Source organism: Dermacentor albipictus, chromosome 7 (genome assembly GCF_038994185.2).
Source record: "Dermacentor albipictus isolate Rhodes 1998 colony chromosome 7, USDA_Dalb.pri_finalv2, whole genome shotgun sequence".
NCBI classification, from domain to species: Eukaryota; Metazoa; Arthropoda; class Arachnida; order Ixodida; family Ixodidae; genus Dermacentor; species Dermacentor albipictus.
The window spans coordinates 10,829,974-10,851,151 of NC_091827.1; the positions used below are offsets into that span (position 1 = coordinate 10,829,974).

At 47.7% G+C, this 21,178-nt stretch overlaps 1 protein-coding gene across 4 annotated transcripts in view; it reads right to left on the minus strand.

Annotated features, from left to right (window-relative positions):
- Positions 1–12,029, minus strand: part of Rtnl1 (reticulon) — a 28,322-nt gene extending 16,293 nt beyond the window's left edge. The window contains exons 1-2 of one of the 4 annotated variants that reach the window (XM_065435083.1): positions 11,219–12,029; positions 9,095–9,130 (exon numbers count right to left, since the gene is read on the minus strand). In XM_065435083.1, coding sequence (XP_065291155.1) covers positions 9,095–9,130; positions 11,219–11,990 — 808 coding nt within the window. In that variant the 5' untranslated portion in view covers positions 11,991–12,029. Of the gene's footprint in view, positions 1–4,579; positions 4,805–7,021; positions 7,380–9,094; positions 9,131–11,218 lie in introns of those variants that run through there. The other 3 variants (XM_065435085.1, XM_065435086.1, XM_065435087.1) reach the window with 3 other exon arrangements.
- Positions 12,030–21,178: the final 9,149 nt, after the last annotated feature.

The window sequence follows — 21,178 nt, forward strand, 5'->3', positions numbered from 1 at the left end:
CACTTGCTTTTTCTGGTTTATCATGGAATTAGTATTTAAAATTAAATTCTGGAGTTTTGTGTGCCAATACCACAATCTGATTGTGAGGCACACCATAGTGAGGGACTAAGAATTAAGTTAGTCTACCTGGGGTCCTTTAATGTGAACCCAATGTATGGTACACGTCTGGTTTTGCGTTTTGCCCCCTTCAAAATGCGCCTGCTGCTACTAAGATTTCATCCCCGTGACACAGTTTAAATCTTCTATATCAACAAGCAATTTAACTGGCCCCAAGAACATGGCAAAGTAGCATGAGCTATTGCAGAAATGGGAGGATGGCATCCTGTGTTCGTGCCTCTTCTGGCGTGCCACTAAATAAAAGACCTATTAAATTAAAAGACCCTAATAAAAGACCACTATGCATAATTTAACCACTTATTGGCCAAAACATCTTACTAAAACCAGTTCCAAAATGGTCCTATGATTATGAGGCTCCTAAGCCATAAAACTGTGGCAACCAAAGCGTCATCTGCGGGCAGTCCCAAGTTCAGTCATCTGTTCCACCCAATGCTAACTAAACTGCGCTATGCACTCAGTCCATCAAAACAGGTTTTGGCTGGAATTGTACTGAACGGTCTGTTCAAATGACTAAATGGTTTGACCGGCCTTTAAACAGTTACCAATCTAGCTTCAGTGTCCCTGTAACTCTAGTGAGGCATGCCCACAATATTTTCTTATGCTACACAATAGCAGCCACTAATTTTGGAACTCTTTTAGAGCTGATCACATGAGAAAAACTACACGAGTGGTGCACTACAATTGAATGATTCAAGCAGCCAAGGACAGATTAAAGTTAAACGATTTGCCCTGTGGCAACTTGCCTAATGCACACCAGGACTGTAGACAAAATGGCTGTAAGAAAGGAACAGCCTGGTATGGTGCCAAGTTCAAAACACAAATAGTGCTACTGCCTTTCACGTATGCAGAGAACACTGCACTGCCATGCCCACTAACCTCCGTGCTGCCAAGACTGTGGAGCATGTGACACAGCGAGTCAGAGAGCACATCGTGCATCACGTATACGTCAGCTCAGACAGAGAGCCACCTCGGAACACTTCGATGATTAGAATTTTAAAGGCCAACTCAACAAAACTGCACTTAGGCTAGATCAGCTACAAGTGAGCAGCATCTACTAGAGAATCCGTTGTTTTCAAAGCCGCAGGGATAGCAATTGTCAGAATACCAACTGCAGTAGCGTAGTTGCTATGTTGTTGCACTGCTAAGCTCGAGATCATGGGTTTGATCCCATTAGCCGCAGCCAGATTTTGATGGAGGCCAATTAAGATCTAGGCGCACGACCTCACATGGTCACCCCCCCCCACTACAGCATGCCTCATAATCACATTGTGATTTTGGCATGCAAGACCCCACAATTTCATTTTAAGTGTTCAATGTTCTTAATAACAGACTTCCAGTCGACTGTCAAGTATAAATTAAATTATGGGGTTTGACACGCCGAAACCACTTTCTTATGAGGCACGCCGTAGTGGAGGCCTCCAGTATTTTCGACCACCTGGGGCTCTTTAACGTGCACCAAAATCTAAGTACCCGGGTGTTTTTGCATTTCGCCCCTATCGCAATGCGGCTCCCATAGCTGGGATTGGATCCCACGACCTCGTGCTCAGCAGCCCAACACCCTAGCCACTGCGCAACTACGGCGGGTAACCATCAAGTATAGTTCCGAGTATAAGGCGTAGCACTTTCATCACAAAGAGAGTTGTGTGTCCCTGAAGTTATCTACCTCCCCATTAACTGTGGCAAACCTGAAGTTTATGTAACACAATGACAACAGAGAAAAGCATATACTATTGGGCTTTAAAAAACTGCTTTTCAATTTCGTATGAAAAACTAGAGGAAAGATGAACAACAACTACAAAAAAAAGTTACAGCAAACGACCAGCTTTAAAAAAACGGCAAGGAAATAAAGTATGATGGGCACACAGAGGCGATCCTGCTGAGAAGTGAGAAATTAAGTGCATGCCGTCTTCAAAATGTTGCCTGGCTGCACTGAGGAAAGGATAAAAAAAAGTATTCGTGCACAGCTGGTGCAGAGCAATACAGTAGGTTCATAGTTTGTTCAAATCTTTCAGCTGTGTTGCAATTCGGATTTAGACTGGATGCTCACAGGAGACGACGGAAAAAAATAAGCAGTAATAAAACTGCACTACTGCGTTTAAAAAGATATTCTGCACAACCGTCACATATTTTTCGATAATGACAGTTGCAGTATGTGCTCACAGCTGCGACAAACCACAGTACATTTCTAATTTTCAAGCTAAGGTCATTAGGATTTCTTTTTTCTAGGATTCCTGCAAGGACACTGCAAGTAGGCACACTTGAGCAACATGCCTGCCCAGTTATCCTCAATCCATTTTTATAGGTTTACCAAGCACCAACTTGATTCATGCCATTAGAGCTCGGTCATGACTACTATAGGAGGATACAAATTAAGCAACAGCAGTTGGCAACCAAGGTAGACGGACCAGGTGGGGCTCTGTTACTCCGCCAGCCAATCACAGAAACCAACAAGATCGTCGTCATGCGACCTTTTCAAAACGGCGTCGTAATTGATACCTCCGGAGCATCATCTGTTCTTGAGTATTTTCATCGGTGGAAGCGACCAGGTGTACTAGAGACATGGACAAAGTGTATGGAATTGGAGCATTTCACTCTTCAAAAGTCTGCTGTTCAGTTAATTTCACTGGTAAGCCCGTTTAGCTCGAGAAACTTCACTGCCAACTGAAAATAAGCTTGACACTAGATGCAGCGAAGCATTAATTTTATTTCAGTCCAATAAAGAATTAGGCTTTCGCCAGTCCGCTATAACGGACGAGTGAAAATGTATGAAATTGCACACTTAATTTTATTTTTGTGGTTACCGCCTTATTTAAGTAACATGGAAAGTTTGAAGTACGAACTATTTGCAGCCTTATGGAGGAACAATGGCTGGCGGTTTTGAGGATGTGCGTGGGGCTTCACTGCAGAGAAGTATTCAACTACCTAGGAGAATTGTAAAGTTCAACTGCAATTACTTTCGCACACACGCCTAAATTCAATCGACACTGATAGCAAAAGCTTACACTTTAAACCTAATACTGAAACCTTATAGTGATTTTTGCCTAAACGCCGATTAATACCGGTGTCACATTGCCACTTTCGTGCACGATTGCAGTTCTCGACCGCGAAATTTGATCCCGATCGGCACTAGAGCGTGATCGAAAGTGTACCGTACGCGTGACACCGGTATAACTCGGTCTTCCCTATTTAATGCAAAATTGTCTCCTCGTTTAACCCATCCGAAATTTATGCCGAGCGGTGCTATAGATTCCGAATGCGCCGGTAGGTCAGCCGACCCAAAGCGATCCCGGCTCACACGTCAGGCACAACGAGAAAAAAAAAAAAAGGCAAGAAATTAATTCCGTTCACCGTGGCGACCCATTTCCATGCATTACATAAGTATCTTGTCCGCTCAAAACGTCAGCCTGCACGGCACAGCTGAATGTAGCAACTAAAAAACGAGAGAGAGAGAGAGAGAGAGAGAGAGAGAGAGAGAGACCGCAGCGGGCGTCCAACGTGGCACACGTGCGCAGACGCGTCAGGTCGCTCGCTTCCAGCGTCGCACATGGCGACGCGGCGACCGAGATTTACTACCGCATCAAGTCTGGGTGCCACACTTGCGGTTACACATATATATATAACGCGCTATAGCACAGCCACGAGTGCACCAACTACCGCAAGTGAAACGCGCCGCCTGCTATCGCCAGACGCCATACGGAGAGCGAACGTCTGTTCCACACCGCCTTCTCCATACGTGCCTCCAGTGCAAGCACGGTCAGCTTGAGAGACTGTGCGCAAACGAATTTGGTAATGCGCTAATTGAGCCCCAGTCAAATCTGCTGCTCGTCGTTCCAACGTTTGTCAGGAGCTGAAACGAAGGCACGAGACAGTTGACGGCGATGCTCTTGAGCAGACGCCGATCGAAACTTGGGCGTTCGAACTAGAATCCAACAATCGCAATTTTCAATTCTCTCTCGAGACCGCCTGCCATCTACTCGAGAGAAGAAGCAACCCGAAACAAGCGGTTTTTTTTTTTTTACTTCCTTAAAGACAGGGTAAACGGAGTATGCAGAAAACGGGGGCACCGCACGAAACAGACGTTAGGCATCTTCCTCGTTTGGAACGGCTGAACCGTTCAAAAATTGGAGCTATGATTTAACCGAGCTAATCGACTAAAAAAATCGCTGTGAATGCTACCTGCTCAAGAGCTGTTCGCGAAGCAATTTTTTCTATTCTACGGGCGTAGGCGGATGCGGACGAAAACGCACAAACCACGCCAACACGACGAAGATGGTCGGCCTGGCCAGTCGCGATGCGTGGCCGACGGCCACCCCAAAAGAAGTTGAAAAAATAAAAACGAGCTCGATGAAGCGAAAGCAGGCTGAAGGGTCGCGCGAACACAGACCACAAAAGAGAGCCAATTGACGGAGGCAGGGGTGCTTTCCACCCGTCCAAATAGAGCAAGAAAACGAGAAAGGCTTACGCGGGGTCTCGTCCAGCTTCGGCTCCCCGGCCGAAGCGGCAACGCTGGTCGTGTCGCGCTTTCGGCCCATAACTCGGCAGATGAAAAAAGAGCAGAGACCACCGTCGTCTTGAAGTTGGACGCACAAGCAGGCTCGGTTCGCCTCGGTGGCGGAGAACAGGAACGCCAAGCTGCAGAACACGGCACAAGGGCCGAGGAGGTCGAGAGAGAGTGTGGAAGAGAGAGAGAGAGGGCGAAGCAGAAGAAGCAGCGTGACAAGAGAGAAGATAGGCGCCGTAGGAGAAGGAACGGGGAAGAAATAAGACGCAAGGTGGACTGCACGAACAAGCAGAAGCCAGTGTGACCGCCGGCTGCCGCAGAAAGATGCAGCCAGCCAAGCGGCGATTTCCGGCGGTCAGGGGGAGGGGGGCGAAAACGAAAAGGGCCGACGACCTGCACAAGAGGGGGCACGGGGAATAAACTGAAGACAAATACCATAGGCCTAATTCATTTCGCACGAGTAGTAAGACTAGCCGATCACTGCATTCATCTCTAGTAGGAGCCGATTAGCGGTGCGGTGTTTCGGATTACCAGAGTGAACGGGTCGCGCCGTCGGTGTTTACGAGTAAACGAGGATGGAGAACAACAACAAACAAAGACGATGCGTGTCAACCTGTGACACACAAAATAACATCAAATAGTCTTTTCACCGCCCGATTCACGGCTGATCCCTCAGCGGATTGCGCCATTTCACAAAGGAACAACACAAAAACGGTGACAGCGCTAATACGCCGCCGCTCATTATGTGATGGTCAACAACGCCACTGCGAACGATGGCAAAATTACGGCGTCGTTGAAGAATAAATTTGCACCAAGAGAGAAAAGGCAGAATTATAACATTTCATTCGACATTTGCGCATATTTGCGTTTCATTTTGACATGGAATCGTCAAAGGATTTCGACGTGTTCGTGGTTTCGCTTCGTTGTGATGGGTCGTCGAAAATTGTAGCTTTCGCCTACTGCATCGCTACAACGTCCGTCTCCTGAGGAAATTAAAACAGACATCGCATAGATCAAACTCAACGCTTACGAAGTCATTGGTTTCTTCGTTGCTGTTTGGACTAGCCAGAAGAAAGTGCCTCAACAAAATCCAACCTTTCTCGAAGTCTCATCACCGCGAACGGCTGTCCAAAATTCCGTTTCTTTTTTTTTTCCAGATCAACATAGGCAAAAAAATCACGCAGGTAGCCTTAAATGCTCCTGGAAACGGGCTACACCGTGCGATTGGTGCGATCCTCAGAGGTAAAATCGCGGCTGTTGCGACAATGTCAACGATACAGCGAGAGCGGGTGAGAGGGGGGATTACACGGACTGGGGCACTACGAGTCGCGGTGTTGCACCGTATATCAACTGAAGGTGAAGCCGGCTCGCGAAAACATGGGAAAGAATGTTGCTTTTGGCCGCCCACACTGGCAGGGCACGTATGTGCGACCGGCCGTGAAGCAGCGGCAAACCAACGCTGGCCGCACGACATCACTTCAGTGGTAAAAAGAAGCAACTGCGCAAGCAGATACGTCGTTGAGACAGGATTCTTTCAAGCGCCCACTCGTGGGCACTGAAGGATTTCTTTCCGCACAGTAACTATTACAAGGAACAATTTTTTTTTTCCCCAGACGACGACGCGGTTCTTTCTCTCTCTCCTCATTGTCAGGGTCACTTCGCACGCGTACTTTTCCTCCACCCATTTTCGACGAATTTTCTTTTTCCGCCAACTCGAACAAAGCGAGAAACGCGGCGCGCAATTTAATTACGCTTCACACACACACAAAAAAAATAATAACCAGGAAAAAGCGCGCACCGCTGCACGGCTCGAACACACGAGCGCGGCCGGCCAACCATGTAACCGACCGAAAAACGGGGGAAAAGTTGACGCAATCATTGGTAGCCCTTTTCGTTGCAATGCGGCACCGCGATACACGTGCAAAACCTGCGCCGCATTCGGGCTACATCGTAGAGCAATGCAGTGCAACAACGGGCGGATTGAGAAACAGCAGCGAGCGCGCCTCGCACCTCCCCGCGCCGACGGGCCGCTTTGCACTAGGCGATCGCACCAGCGTCTATTCGGGTCTAATCACTCAGGATAAGCGCTGCTGGCGTCTACACAGGCCGAGACGAAAGAATAATGGCCACACGCGCGCACACATCGTCCATAAAACAGCTCCTCCTCTTTTGTAATGGCTTCCTCGTTTTTACGCGGCGCGCTCCAGAGAAGATAAAAAAAAAAAAGAATATTCGGGGAGCGCGGCTACCCGTGCAGCGAGCAATCCGACAGCACGAGAGGCGTGCATGGGCATCGGATGTGCGTGTGCAATCGCGAGGCGTTCGTCGCTGCTTCGAACCGTGGCCCGCTTATTTATTTGTCCCTTCAGCCAAACGCCGGGACGGAGGGGAGGTCGTCCTCACCTTGCGGCACGGTGAAAATGCGCATGAAAGCGCAGCAGCACTGTTGGGGAGCCGCCGCCTTGGCGTCTCCTGCGTTGCTGCTATCGGCTTCCATTTGCAGGGCTGCCTCTCTCACTTCACCGGTCCTCCAAAACAATCCACACGGGAGAGTCGCCGACTAGTTCGTGCGGTCGTATTCTAGGCGCAAGAAAACTTGACTCACTGACGATGCGCGCGCGCACACACGCACTCACTCCAGAGAAGAAAACTGGCCGACCTAAAGCCCAAACCTTGTCCCGTGAGGTGTAGTACGACGGAGGGGGCCGCAAGGCGAACAGACAGGCGCAGCAGATGAGCAAGAAATCACATAAAACGCACCCCTCCCCAAACGCCGATTCGCGCTCCACCGCGCATGCGCGCTATCGGAAAAGCCCGCGCGCGGCGCAGCGCCGCCGTCGCGCCCCCCATCCTCGACCTCGTCCCCTGTCGTTGTCCACTTTCCGCCTGGAAACTGCCGTTCCATGGTGGCCGCGTTCCCGACACTTGTTACTCTCATTCATTTTTTTATTTACCTCTTTTCCTCCTTTCTTTAGCGACAACTACGCTTTATCCAGCGACCTCCCATTTCACGCAGAGCGCATGCATAGCGCTCTATCGTTTAACACGCGCGAGGTGTGGAAAACCGAGCGAAAGTGAGCGGCGGCGGCAGCAGACGACAAACAGGCCGACGGTTAGCAGACAACCGAAAAACATAAAGAAGAAAAATATGGCGGCTACTGCCAGCTTTCGTGTAGCCGAACCCGCCCAACTCTGGCGCTCGCAGACATCGATTGAGCCGCGCAGCAAGCAGCAACTATATAATATTGTGAGCCTCTTCCCCCACGCCAAGGAGCCGCCTCTTTTCTGTTTATTCTCCTTCCCCTTTTACTGCTACATAACATGACGTCGCGCCGGCCGTCGCGTCGGGAAATGTTACGACGATGGACCCGGTCGCGTACGTCCGTCGGCGGCAACAGCAGAAAGGCAGTGCTTCGTACGGTACGTCTTGTTGTCGTTGTGTTGTTGCGTTAAAAAAAAAAGAAAGAAACAGAATGAATTAAAAACGCCCATCGCACCTACGCACGGCAGGTCGTGACTGAGGTGCACGCGACCACAATCCTCCCGGAGACCGCGCCAACTTCACGCTTGTGCATCCTCGGAACGAGGCTGTCGTCGGCCGGTTTCGTCTGATGCGGATTTGTTTCATTTTCATGCGGAATATGCTGCACGCGGCGAAGGAGAAGAAAGGGGGATACGAAAGAAAGTCCCGTCACGCACGACTCCATTGCAGCGGAAGCCCGACGCGCCGCGTTAGCGAGTTGCACGTTTAATTTGACCGTACCGCTTTCCGCTCGCAGGAGTTAAAAGAGAAAACGCCTCGAGCGACGGCGCTTTCGGCTGACCAAGCCATTTATAGCATCAAGGGCCACACTGACTAAACCTCCCTTGACGTAACCGCTCAAGGAGTATAAATAACCTAATGCCGGTTATACGGGCACTTTCGATCCGGACTGAGCTCGACCCGGATCGAGTGCGGCCGGACGCTTTCGGGCGCGGGTTTGTTCGATTCTGATTTTAGTCGATCGCGATCTGTGCACTGATGCATTGTAGTAGCGGTGTCTCACGAGGCACTTTCAAGCCCGATCGTGATCGAATTCCTCGATGGCGATTGGCTCCCTTTACCAGCTTGCGCAAATGAGCCAATCGCGATCGAGAAATTCTAAAATGATCGGGCTCGACCGTCGATTCTCCTGTGCAGACACAGAGCTCGATCAAGTCGATCGGGATTGTTGGACCGCGTAGCAGCTATCATTGCCGATCGCGATCGAAAAGTTGGATCCGGATTGAAACTGCCCGTGTGACTAGTACAAAATGACGGGGCTTTTCGTGCCGAACGGAAACAGGGTCCGGAATGGAACACACGATCTCGCGCGCAGCAACACAGCAGATGACACATCGCACTCACGCGGTTTGAAATGCTTTGTTTACTGTTTACCATAACATGTCGATGTATTACAGCAACATCATGCATGCGTCCACATGCTATATGCTTACCGCATGGATGAAGACATGCTGGACTCCAGCCGGATCCTGCAAAGTGTTACAGCGATGTTAGGGGATCAGACACCGTGCACGTTATTTGAGATGAGAACTATCGGCAAAGACACGGTATTAGTCTGCTCACGTGACTAGTTGTTAGAGGACATACACCAACACCACTTCACTGCGCGATGTTTCGTGCAATATATATTAGACGAACCACACATTTTAATAACTATTTACGGCTCCCATATTGCGTAACAACATGTGAACCCCGTATTGTCCAGCGTATCGCTGATGCTACAGGCCTCCTGCAGGCGTTGCCCAAGAAGCTTAGGCGGCTTCTTTTCTCGGAATCCGGCGCAGGGAAGACCCCGTCCGGGCGGCATTCCGGTGGGGTACAGAAGAACGCACCCCCACCAGCTCAATGGTGATGGTGTGTGTGCTGTGCTACCGGAGGTCAATGCCCCTTTTTAGCACCACTGCCTTTTCGTTGCGCTACAACGTGGCTATATACTCCCTTCCCTGCACAACAAAAACCACCATGGTGGCACGGGCAGCCTTCGTGGCAAAAGGCAAAACGTCCGGTGCACCGAACCGAAAGAGACGGCCTCCCGCCTGAAAGCATTCGCTTCACCCCAAGACTCGGCTTCATCATCACCACTTTGGTAAACGTCTGGATTCACTATGAACGCTCTTATCGCGAAGTTTAGTTCGAAAATTAGGTCTCAAAGTCATCGCGCTTCGTTGTGTGCACACACACACGTACGCATGCGAAAATTCCTCGCCACAATGTGTCCCCCCCCCCCCTCCCAGTTTTATATAAAATTCTAGCAGGGCCTAATGCAATACGCTGGGCATTACGTGGGGTTGACGACAGGTTGAATTGCACAATAGAGAAATATAAAAACAAAAAGGCCCCTACGGGAAGATCCGAAGCCCATCACCGCAACGTCGTCTCGTGCTATGAACACAATGCACAATTCATGCATTTCTTTTTCTTTTTATCCTTTGAATATCCCGGTATATTTAATTTGTTACACCGCGGTTAATACTTTTCACAAACATCACTGAACTAATACAAAACGTCTCCGTGACAGGGAGGAATTCGTAAATCAGAGTATGAAAGTATGCGGGAAGCTGCGACCGAACTTGGGTACACTATGTTGGCGTCCAACATAAGCTATATCTTATTTTCCTCATTCGTCGGGAGGGCGGCGAACTTGAACTCATTCAGCCTCTGCGCCTGACCTCCACGAGGAAGCACGGAATTGAAGGCGCCGAACGAGTCTTGTTTTACAGCTTACGCAACTTCGGGAGTCAGAGGGCGAAAAAAGAGAGAGAGAGAAAAAAAAAATACGGCACTGACTGTCGCGAACTCGAGTAGCGACGCATGGACGACCACGCGCACAGTGCGGGAGCTCACACTTGTTTTTGCATTGCTTTGGACCACGGAAGGGAAAGGAGCCAGCATCCGTGGTCAGTTCGAATGCGTCACATCGGGATTCGAACCTGTGACCTCACGAACATGTTCTTTACACTCCATGATTCACGTTGTCGGCAAGACAACTCTGCCACCACAGCGTTACGACGGCTGTCTCGTTAGGCAGCTTATTGAGACTTTCTCGATATTAGTGGGGGCATTTTCATAATTGGTTCCATGCACAATGCGCCGCGATTTGGACGCATGCCCATGAAACTCGGTGACTGGCGAGCTACATTATCCCGTATTTGTTATGACAGAACACGTGAACAAAAGTGCGGTGGGACGTGACTGACACGATGGATACAACAGCGTCCGACGCGTGTATAAACGTACCAACACCGCCTAGAACTGCCGAAGAAACTGCGCGTTATTGCAAGTGCAGCAAGTAACAACCGGTTCTCCATATCAAGTTCCCAATCTAGCAGAGAAAAGCGTGCAGTGGCGCACTTTCTGCCCGCACCGATGACAAACTGCTACTATGTGAATCCATCCAACTGCGAAGGAAAAAAAAGGCGGTTGTTTTGATCGTTCGCTAGGCGATGGTCTAAACTCGGTCGCTGTGCGTTGCGAAATTGGGGCGGCGCATCGACGGCGACATGAAGAGCGACGGCATGCACACTAACGTAGAAAACGTGCGTCAATGAGTCACTCACCCGGCGAAAAAATGCAGCACGATGGCCTATCCTTCGCGAAACTCGTGGTCGAAGTCGCTTCTCTCGGCATTTCGGCGGCTTTAGGCTTAGACGACGTGACGGGCGGAAGCGTAGGCTTAACGTCCGCGACGGGCAACGGCTCCGGCGTCGTCTGTTTGGGTGGTGGCAGATTTTTCGGTTCGCGACGAGGTTCTAAATCGGGCTCTGCCACCGCCGCTGGCGGCGCGACCTTGTCGGGCGCTGGCGGAGCGCTGGGCTTCAACAGCGGCGCGTTAGCCGGCAATGCGTCGTGTAGTAGGTCCTCGACGTATGACGGCGTGGTGCTGTCCGCTGGAGCGATGGGGCTGCTCGCGGTGTTCGGTTGGAAATCTGACAGGAGGTCCAGCTGATCGCGGTTATCTTTGGTCGTAGAGAACGGATCGCCGCTGCCAAGGGATGCTGCAGAAGCCGCAGCGGCGCTCCGCGCCGCATCTGTCAGCGCGCTGCCGGTGGCGAACTGGGCGAGGTCCTCGCTCAGGGCATTCACGGATTCGGAAATGAAAGGCTTCTTCTGCGCATTGGGAGAATCATCACCGCTGTCTTTGGCTGCCGCGTCGCTGCTCAAGAAATCCATTCCGGCGAACAAAGAACTTTCCCTTTTGTATGAGGCTGATGGGGCCCTATGTGGATATATCCCGTCGACGTCTGCACTCGCAGAAAGGCCTGTCCGAGTGCTGTCGTCTGCTAGAGTACTCGGGAAACCAACGGCGGCGCGCAGTGGACTGTGACTCATTCGCGGAGACGCCGAGAGAAGCACGTCGGCGCGCCCGAAGCGCCAGTTGTCAAAACGCACAATGGCCCTTCAAAAGAATGGGGCACGAAGCGCTGTCGCGTTGAGATGTTAACTTTTTTTCCCACTCACTGTTTTTTTTTTCTTTACTAGAAAGAAAAAAAAACGCAGAGTTTATCTCCGGACTCGAGAAATTGTTTACTGTAACCTTCATTGATCGAATGTACCGAACAAAACAAAAACGTGCTTTCGAAGTTAGCGCCAGAAAACAAAACAAAAGAGTGTGGCGTAAGCTTTCCAACCGCTTATTAAAACGGTCTGAAAGCGACGTCCGCCTACATAAAACGGAGACATCACTGACAGAACCCGGAAGGAAGTGCGATACAAATGTGTGACGAGAACGGAAAGAAAAATATCCTGACGCGCTGCTGCCTCAAGTTATAAACCGTTCCGTTTCCGCCACAGAAGCTGAAAGCAGACTAATCGCCAGAGGCATTTATCTCTTAAGTTTTGACTTAATAACTTAATTATATATAGCAGGATATGGTTAGAGTATACTGTAGAACTCTACTATAGTTCTGATCGAGCCGCTATGCGTTTCTGCTTAGCCTCCACGACGTTCAGTTAAATTTACCCCATATTACATACAATGTACCACACATATCAAATTACTCAATGATTTGTTACCGAGCCAGTTGAGAAGAGAAAAGTGGTTTGTTGCAGAAAAGGAAGGGATGACGTCTTCTTCTGCGTCCTTGCCGGCGCACGGGTCAGCACCAACAGGGTGGGGGAGAGTGGGGGTAAAGTAGGTAGGAGGGAAGAAGGCGGCAGAGCTAACCGGCGGGAAGGGCCTAGTGGGTCCGACCGGAAGGGTACTCTGGTAACAAGCCGGGGGGGGGGGGGGGGGGGGGGAGCACATGCCAAATTATTGGGGCAGGTCAGGAAGAGAATGGGTTGACGGATAGCCTCACGGCTATCCGTCTTTAGTTGAGGAGGTTGTAGTGGGGCTTGTTGAGGGTGATAATGTGCACTGCAGACATATTTATTGGAACGAATGGCAGAGCTCAGATTGCTACACTGCCAAATTCCGCCATATGCTATCAAATACCTGCCCAGCTCAGACTGGCTGACATCGCGGCTCTGCCCTCTCTGGCTCAAAATGTGAACATGCAAGAATTTGACAAATTTTGGGTGTCCAGATCTGCTGACGGTGGAATTTTAAGAACATACTGCTGGACAACAACCATGGCACAAAAGGTTCGCAAGGTCCAGCTGGAAAACGTCATTGTGGCCTGGGGTTACCTCATTCTGCAATGGCGATGCTTATAGCCAATCAGAGAAGACGTAGCAGCCAATGTTTATAAATGGTGGTAGCAGCCCTCCGAGCCAACCAGACCTAACCATATGTCAATTAAGATGACAAATTCAACAATGAGCACCTCTCGTGTGGTAAAAAGTATACTTTACCAGAACACCTGTAGGTACAATATCAAAGCAATATTCACTATGCCTGAAGTAAATTACAGCATTGGTGTGATGCACTGGCCAAGCAGCGCTGCGGAAACGCTGGTCCCAACAGTGCCCTCCATACCGCATTTAGCAGTTTTGGGTAGTACAAAATGCGAGGCCCTGGCGAATGCAAGGCGCTACGGTATATCTGCCCATTTGACTGAGCTGCAGTGGGAATATTGAAGTTTTCATGCGTGGGAGACTTAGTAGCATGCCTTCCATCAGGAAGGAAGCAAAGTGCTGTGCCAAATGCATAAACTGTGTACGAGAAGTGGTAGATGCAGTAAAGTGGAAAGTTGGGCTAGTTGGTGTGTGATCATGATACCTTGCTGGTGAAGCAGCGCACAGACACGGACACAGTGAAGAGAAACAGGAAAAAACGTGCAGCGAGTGTCGTTTTTTCCTGTTTCTCTTCACTGTGTCCGTGTCTGTGCGCTGCTTCACCAGCAAGGTATCATGTGGTAGATGCAGTTTTGCTGTGCTGCTGCTTTTGAGTAAATATGTACCGCTCAAACCGCACAATGTCAAGCTACAACAGCAGACAGTTGTAATGTGTCTATACGTTTAATGCTCATGAACTCAGAACAACGACACAATCGGTTAATAAAAGAATAAGCTGCCCTAGTGTTACCACTGCGACCGAGTCTGGCCGGTTTTGGAGCGTGTCGTCACAGTGACTGCTGGACATAAACATGCTTATGCGGCGATTTACCCGGCAGTGGCCATCAGTAAATCGCATGATAGTGCCCCCTAGGCTTCGCATTCAGGCACAGGAATTTTGCCCACAGAGAAAGAACAATACGTGGCCACCATTCGTTTGTTTGTTTGTTGTTCATTTGTATGATAGCCACATATAGTGCGACAACAGATTTTTAAACACCACTTTTTAGATACATTTCCCTAACTTATGCTGCAACAGTAAATCTTCTCCTCTCAGCAACGTGTTCTGTAGCAGTTGCTACTGCTCTCTAAGCTTTCCTTTAATTACTTGTACAGCCTCACCATACAAAATTTGCTTAAGGCCTGCAAATTTCTGTGCGTCGCAGCTTTAGATGTAAAAAACAACTCGCCTGCATTTTTGCTCCAGCTTTTTATATGGTTAAGTGAAGCACAGGAGCACATGCTCAATGAGATGAAAGACAGTGTACTGTCAGTGAATGAAGGTGCCTTTTTAGTAGTAAACACCAAAATAAAGTAAGTGTAGCCTGAACACACACACGAAGCAAGAGCAACCGGCTGTACAGCCCGGTGGCCCCAAAACTGAATGACGAGAACTGCGACTTGTACTATCCAGTTTTGTCGGTCATCACAAGGTCACAGCACAGTGCACTTAAATCTTTTAAACTATTGGTTGAGGGCACCCAGGGAACTGCAAGGTTTAAGATGTAGTGGTCAGTGTTGTTCTCACCGAAAGGACTGAAACAACATTTTCTGCTGTACTTTTTTTTTCTTTTTTCTCTCTTTGCATCACAGATGAGTTTATTAGCAGCAATGTCCACAAGGGCATGAGAACCACAGACAAAATATATCAGAACAGTCGTGCCAGCACCAGATTCAGGAGCCTAACACCTATGGTTGAGGGCTGCTGTGTGCCACCAGCACATTGCAGTTTTTTTTTTCTTTCTTTTTAAAGACCATGCTTTCAAAACAGACACAGTTGAATGTACAGAGTTTACAAATGCTTCTACTTCACACCAATCCTTTTGTCAATATCTTTATTTTATATACATATATTGTGTGAGTAACTTTATGTATATATTTATAACATCCTTTTGCACTTTTCCCCGTCCTAAAATCTTCATTGTGATGACGACCAGCACACACAGATCTGGCCAACATGTTTGTGTGTGTTTGTGTGTAAGTGGAGAGTGCCTAGACAAATCGCTTGCTCTGTTGCTACATCGCTTTGTCTGAAAACTACAGAGAGACCATTGCTCTGCTTCCAATGGCTCGGGAGGCAGAATGATGTCACATGCAGGAGTCGTCACGCAAACCGTCGTGACAAAAATTGCATCTCCTGTGCCCACACAAATCGCCACTAAACTTGGGAAAAGTCGTCTTCCAAACCACGCCATCCAAACGAGGCATGTCTTCCTGTCCTCCTCTCCTAAATGGAGGAGGCAAATGTGAACACTTACACACGAAGCAGGTACGCAGGCTCGACCACCGAGCCCCGCGACCAAACCCTGCACAGCGCAAACACAGCTCGGCGGTGAAAACTTGCTCACGGATCAAGGTTTTCTCAAGGAAGAAGACAACGACAACCACACACACCACGCCAGTTACAGTGCCAGAACAAACTGTGGGCATCTCTCGTCGACTAGCTTGTGTCCCGATTGACGCTCTGCATTCTGTTCTGCACGACATTGAGATCCCATTCTGGAAAAACGGCTAAGAAAAACAAAAGGCTGGAGGTGACGCGCTAACCACGCCTGGCAAGTAAACAAGCGCACGTGCAAGTTTGACTCTCTCACAGTTACCAGTGTCATCGGGTTAGTGAGAGTGAACTGGCTCCACTGCACCATGGGGCAAGGTTTGAACAAGGTGTGAGGAGTGTGTAAAGTGCTGCCACGTTTACTTCTACGTTGCCACTGCTGCTGCTTACGCTCTGGGGAATCTAGGTAACCAACAAGTTGATTGTGCAGATCTAAAGGTGCATTTGCTCTAAGCTGCTGCATCTTGTTTTCTATACAAACACGCACACTCCACACATTGCGAGAAAGAACAATGACTGGCGTGCCTATATGGTGCTATGTCACCTGTCTGATGGGAAAGGGGGCACCTCGAATGGCCCCTCCGGTTGCATCCAGAGCCGACGGCATGCGGTGCTCTCTGGGGCAGCTACGCTGCACCACTACCTCTGCATAAAAAGCTGTGGCGGCGAAGGAGCACGATTTGGGACTACCTCGAGCCAATACCATGGGAGCGGCCAAGAGCTGAAGCCGTATGGCTGGGGTAATGTGGGGCAGAAGAAGGCCTGGCGCTTGTGAGGGTGGCTGGCTGCCTACGATTCGTTACCGCACCAGTTTTTGTGCATATGGTGGTGGGAAGGAAAACTGTGCCCAGAAGCAAAGATCGTTTTGGACAACTTTGGGCATGCCATCCCCACTAGTGCGTTAATTAATCTTTGGCTGGAGGTTAAATGGAGAAGGGGGGGGAGGTGTTGCAGAGCAGCTATGTCGCTGTGTCTACGTTGAAGACTGACGACTACCCTGCACTGACTGACATGCAACACTGCTGCCCACAAAGTATTGTTTGCTCAAAAGCTTCGCGAGAAAGAAAATATAAAGTAGGCATGGCAAAGGGTACTACAAGCAACCCTGCATAAAGAAAATGGCAACAGGAATAAAGTAAGTACCATGGTGAGGCGAAAGGAAGCCGCACATGAGCAAGCATAAACTAGAGAATATCTAATCGCAGCAACCATCCTGTACACTTTTTACAAGGTGCTCAACTCGAAAAATGCACTGACAATGGGCAATAAAGAATAGTTCATTAGATAAAGACATCTGCTGTTCAATAGAAGAAAACACACACAAAACAAAAAAATAAAAGAAAGAAAGAAAGAGAAGCTTCAAAGCTTCACTCATTATACACTAAAAGGTCATGTCACTTAAGCTAAAGATGCCTCACTCTGTTTGACTCACTCACAAATGAAGAAAATTATTAGTGAGGAACATTGTTTCGAGGACAATGGGTACAGCCTAGTTCACGCGCAATAAGCTTGTTTGTATTGTATCTGCATTCGACGTTGTTGTCACTGTCCCATCGCTATCCCCGACTTCATAAAAGGCAGCATGAGCAGCCACACTGAGATGAGCGGCACCTCAAATGTGCTACAGTGCACATGACTAGAGCTGTTGGCAAACATGAGGCGGCGCTCCTACAGCACTCACGCCAGAGATCTTCAGTCACGTCTGTTCCGAAACTCTGCTTTGAACTACAGGTACAGAGCAACAAAACCAATCTTTAGTGTGTTCTTACCTATATTTAAAAAAAAAGTGACAACATGCCAAATTCACCTGAAAAAGGACCCCCTATTGAAAACTCTATCAGGTTTGCATGTTTAAGATAAGTGCAGCAAATGGCACACTAAACACTGTGTGCCATTTATTTCACTAGACCTAAAAAACAATGCAATTTAGTTCACCCAGCATGCTGGTGTTTGATTATGCTTACCCCTACTTTTTTTTTTTTTAAGGACAGCTTTTTTTGTCTTGTGATTTCTAGGAAATTGTACAAGTTTGTAGCTAATTTTTTTGCCTACAGGTGGCAAAACAATCACCAAGCCCCCATTGTACACTTCTGTACCAATTAGGGTGCTTGCATTCCGAAACGTGGGTCACAAGGGGAGTCTCACAATTATACTCGCGGACAACCCTCTGTGGCAATGAAGGGAAAGTTACGGGCATGTAGCTCCTGCACATGTGTTACGGCGCCAAGTACTCCACCAGAGTTTGACAGGGCTTTTGGTTGCTCGGAATTAACGCTGAATCGATGCAGCTTCACATGCGACGGTCTTGCATTTGCAATGACATGGGAGGGAAAAGCAGCAAAATAAGTAGACTTTTACATTCAGTGGTGTGCTAATAAGGTGTTTATGGTTTCTCTTCCCCAGCTTAAACTAATGTGGCTGAAAACACGAGAATATTTTCAGAAGTGCTCTCACTTGTGCCCGCTTTGCCTCTGCAGCTTTCCATTCATTGCCACAGAAAGTTGTCCGTGAGTATAGTACGACTGAAGAGCTACAAGTCACAGTGGCCGAAAGCTCAACGGGTTGAGTGCAACTATTGTTCTCAAATTGATGTGCGCAAATAGCAGTTTTTGAGACCGAATGGAACAGTGCATGAACCGAATTGAGGACAATAGTTTTCGGATAATGAACAGCCCTTTTCACCATTAATACAAATTTATTTTCATGTCCTAGCGCATCCACAATGTTAGAAAGTTGCTGGTACTACACTGCACATTAGGAAGCACTGTTTATTTAAAACTACAAATTGAGCACTAGGAGCAAATAAGCAGTTCATTCACAGACTCTGGGCTCATTGCTGAGTGCAAACGATAGTTTTGCTGAAAAAGTCTGGCTCCCTAAGCGACGTAGCGTGTCACAGCTACTACAGCTGCCAGGGTGAATTTTTTTTTTGCATTTTTGCACATTTTATGGTTGTTGTGCACAGTTGGGGGTTTGAAATACAGTGGTGCCTTGTAGAATGAAATTAATTCCTTCCATGGGTGGGTTTGTTCTGTGGGACATAATTTACCATTGCATCCTATGGGAAAACTATTAAATGCATTCCCGGAGTATAGTTATCGATGCGCGAACACAAAGATTATTACAACAGATTAGTAAATAAATGGTTCAGTTTACCAAGGACTGAGTATGTTCAATATCCAAAGAAAGGTGGGCAACGCAGGAAGACTGACTAAAATTATACCAGTGTTCATGCCAATCTGAACATTTAGAAACACTTTTCTGTTAAGTCTGGGCATATCTCCGCCAGTGAGATGAGGCGGAAGACACTGCTGTGAAAAACATTCTCCTGTCTTCATCCTGGTATTTTTTTTTGAAGATTCAGTGCAGTAGAACTGATCAAATGTCATCTGGTTCACCCTTCAGCATAGTTATTAAGGTGGGATGATAGCACCGCATGGTTAGCCAAGGGGAAATGGTGGCCCAGGAAGACGGGAGGCCCAGGAAATGCACAGGCAAGCCTATGCGTCGACGCATCTTTTTTGTTCAGAGGAAGCGGATTTGCTCTGCGAGTTAAAGATTGCAAGGTAGCCTCGTTCACTCTGCATGTGTTTTCAGATTGTTGTTTGAAAGCGATCTTGACTTTGTGCTTTTTGCTCTTTTCTTTATGCATCTTGCTCATCGTATTTTGCTTTTGCTTTTCTTTTTTTGCTGTTTTGTTCTGAAATATATGCACCTGTACCTAATGTAGTGCTATTACTTCTTTGATAGCCACTCCTGCCCTGGCTGCCAAAAGGCAGCTGGCAGTATTGTACAAATAAAAATAAATAAATAAATGAAATGTTCACTCAGTGATGCACCACTGTGTTCAAAAACTATTAGAAAAGTATTCCTTTTCAGAAATAGTGACTATTCGATTCAAGGACCAAACCAAATAGAACCAAGTTTGATTTGTTATTTCAAGGTTTAGAATATTTGCACATCCCTACTCTCAACCCGTGGAGCTTTTGGGCAATGGGATTGCTACAGGAGCCCCGCTTCATCTATCTGTGTACTTATTCTGACAGCACTAAACTCTTATTTTTTTTCTTTTTTTTTGTCTGCCACTTCTTTATTGGTGCTCAAATCCTAAAACAGGGGCTACATCCTGCAGAACAGCTTGCACAGTCGAACGCTTAGCACTGGTGCTTCCTCAGCAGTGTTGGTAACTTGTCATGAAAGTCGCTAAACTTAGCAAATTTTTATTCGCCTTAACAACAACTTTGCCTTTTTGGAGACTTATATAGTAGCTTGTTTGGTGAGGTAAATAGCCATTAAATTGCCCTGGTAAATTTCCTCAAAGGATTTTAGCTAAGTTGAGTGCCACTCCCCTATATTATTGTAGCTACTCTTTTGTAGCTAATTTTAAATACTCTTTGAAGATCTTATTGGTCGGCCACCTTGGTGGACATCAAAGTTGCTTTTTTAGGCATGGCACGATCTTGAGATCTGATACAGTTTTCGAAAGACGGTGGTTGTCTTCCCTTTTCACACTCTGACTGTTGACTCGCAAGTGCACAATGCAATTTAAACATATAGCTAAAAAAATATAATAATAAAGCCATCTACATACAATTGAAACACAAGAGGAAGGCAGTTCTAATCAAGTAATCGTCATCACATAGTGACTTTTCACAGAAAATAGAGTATTCCGGGTTGCAACCCAGCAACTTCATCAAATAGAAAGTTACCAACACTGTTCTCCGGTCTGTCCAATGGAAAGAAAAGTCCATTCTCATCTATGGCCCCGGCACTAAAAGGCTGCTTCAGCTGGCCATGTGGATTGCCTTCAATGCCAGTGTGTGAACACCCTCAGCCACTTATTTTCTGTCGCATGTAGCACGAGTGACAACAGCTGTCCACGCGGCTGGCTGAATACACTTTCTTGGGCACCTTGGTTGTAGACAAGATTGATCAACTGCACTATCATGCAAATAATTAGACTGCAGAATGCACACCCTGTGCAAGATCTGAATGCTAACAAACAATTGGTGACTTCAAAATAATTCAACTTCAAAATAAGTTTTTGACAACAAATGCGATAGTCGGTGTAAATGTACTGCACGATGTCATCTACACTGTTGATGAAGGCTGTACAAGACATATGGTAGTATTTTGGACAGTAAAGTTAAAGTGAAGCATTCTCCCCGAACTACGAGATTTTGGGTAAGTGTTAATGAATGCTACAGAGTGTCTCTATAGAATGGAAACCTTTCCAAATCAGCAACTAAAATTAGTGTCAAATAAGAGAGAGAGAGAGAGAGAGAGAGAGAGAAAGGCAGGCTTCAGTGTGCAAATACAACCAGACTTGGAAGCAGGTGTCGGGCAATTATGTTTGGCAAATTAGGGCAAGCTTCTTAATTTAAGCTTTGGTACGACCTCGGGATGAAACAAAAATGGGCAAGCATTTTGTATTACATCTGCAGAGACGGTCACACAAACAGAAGTG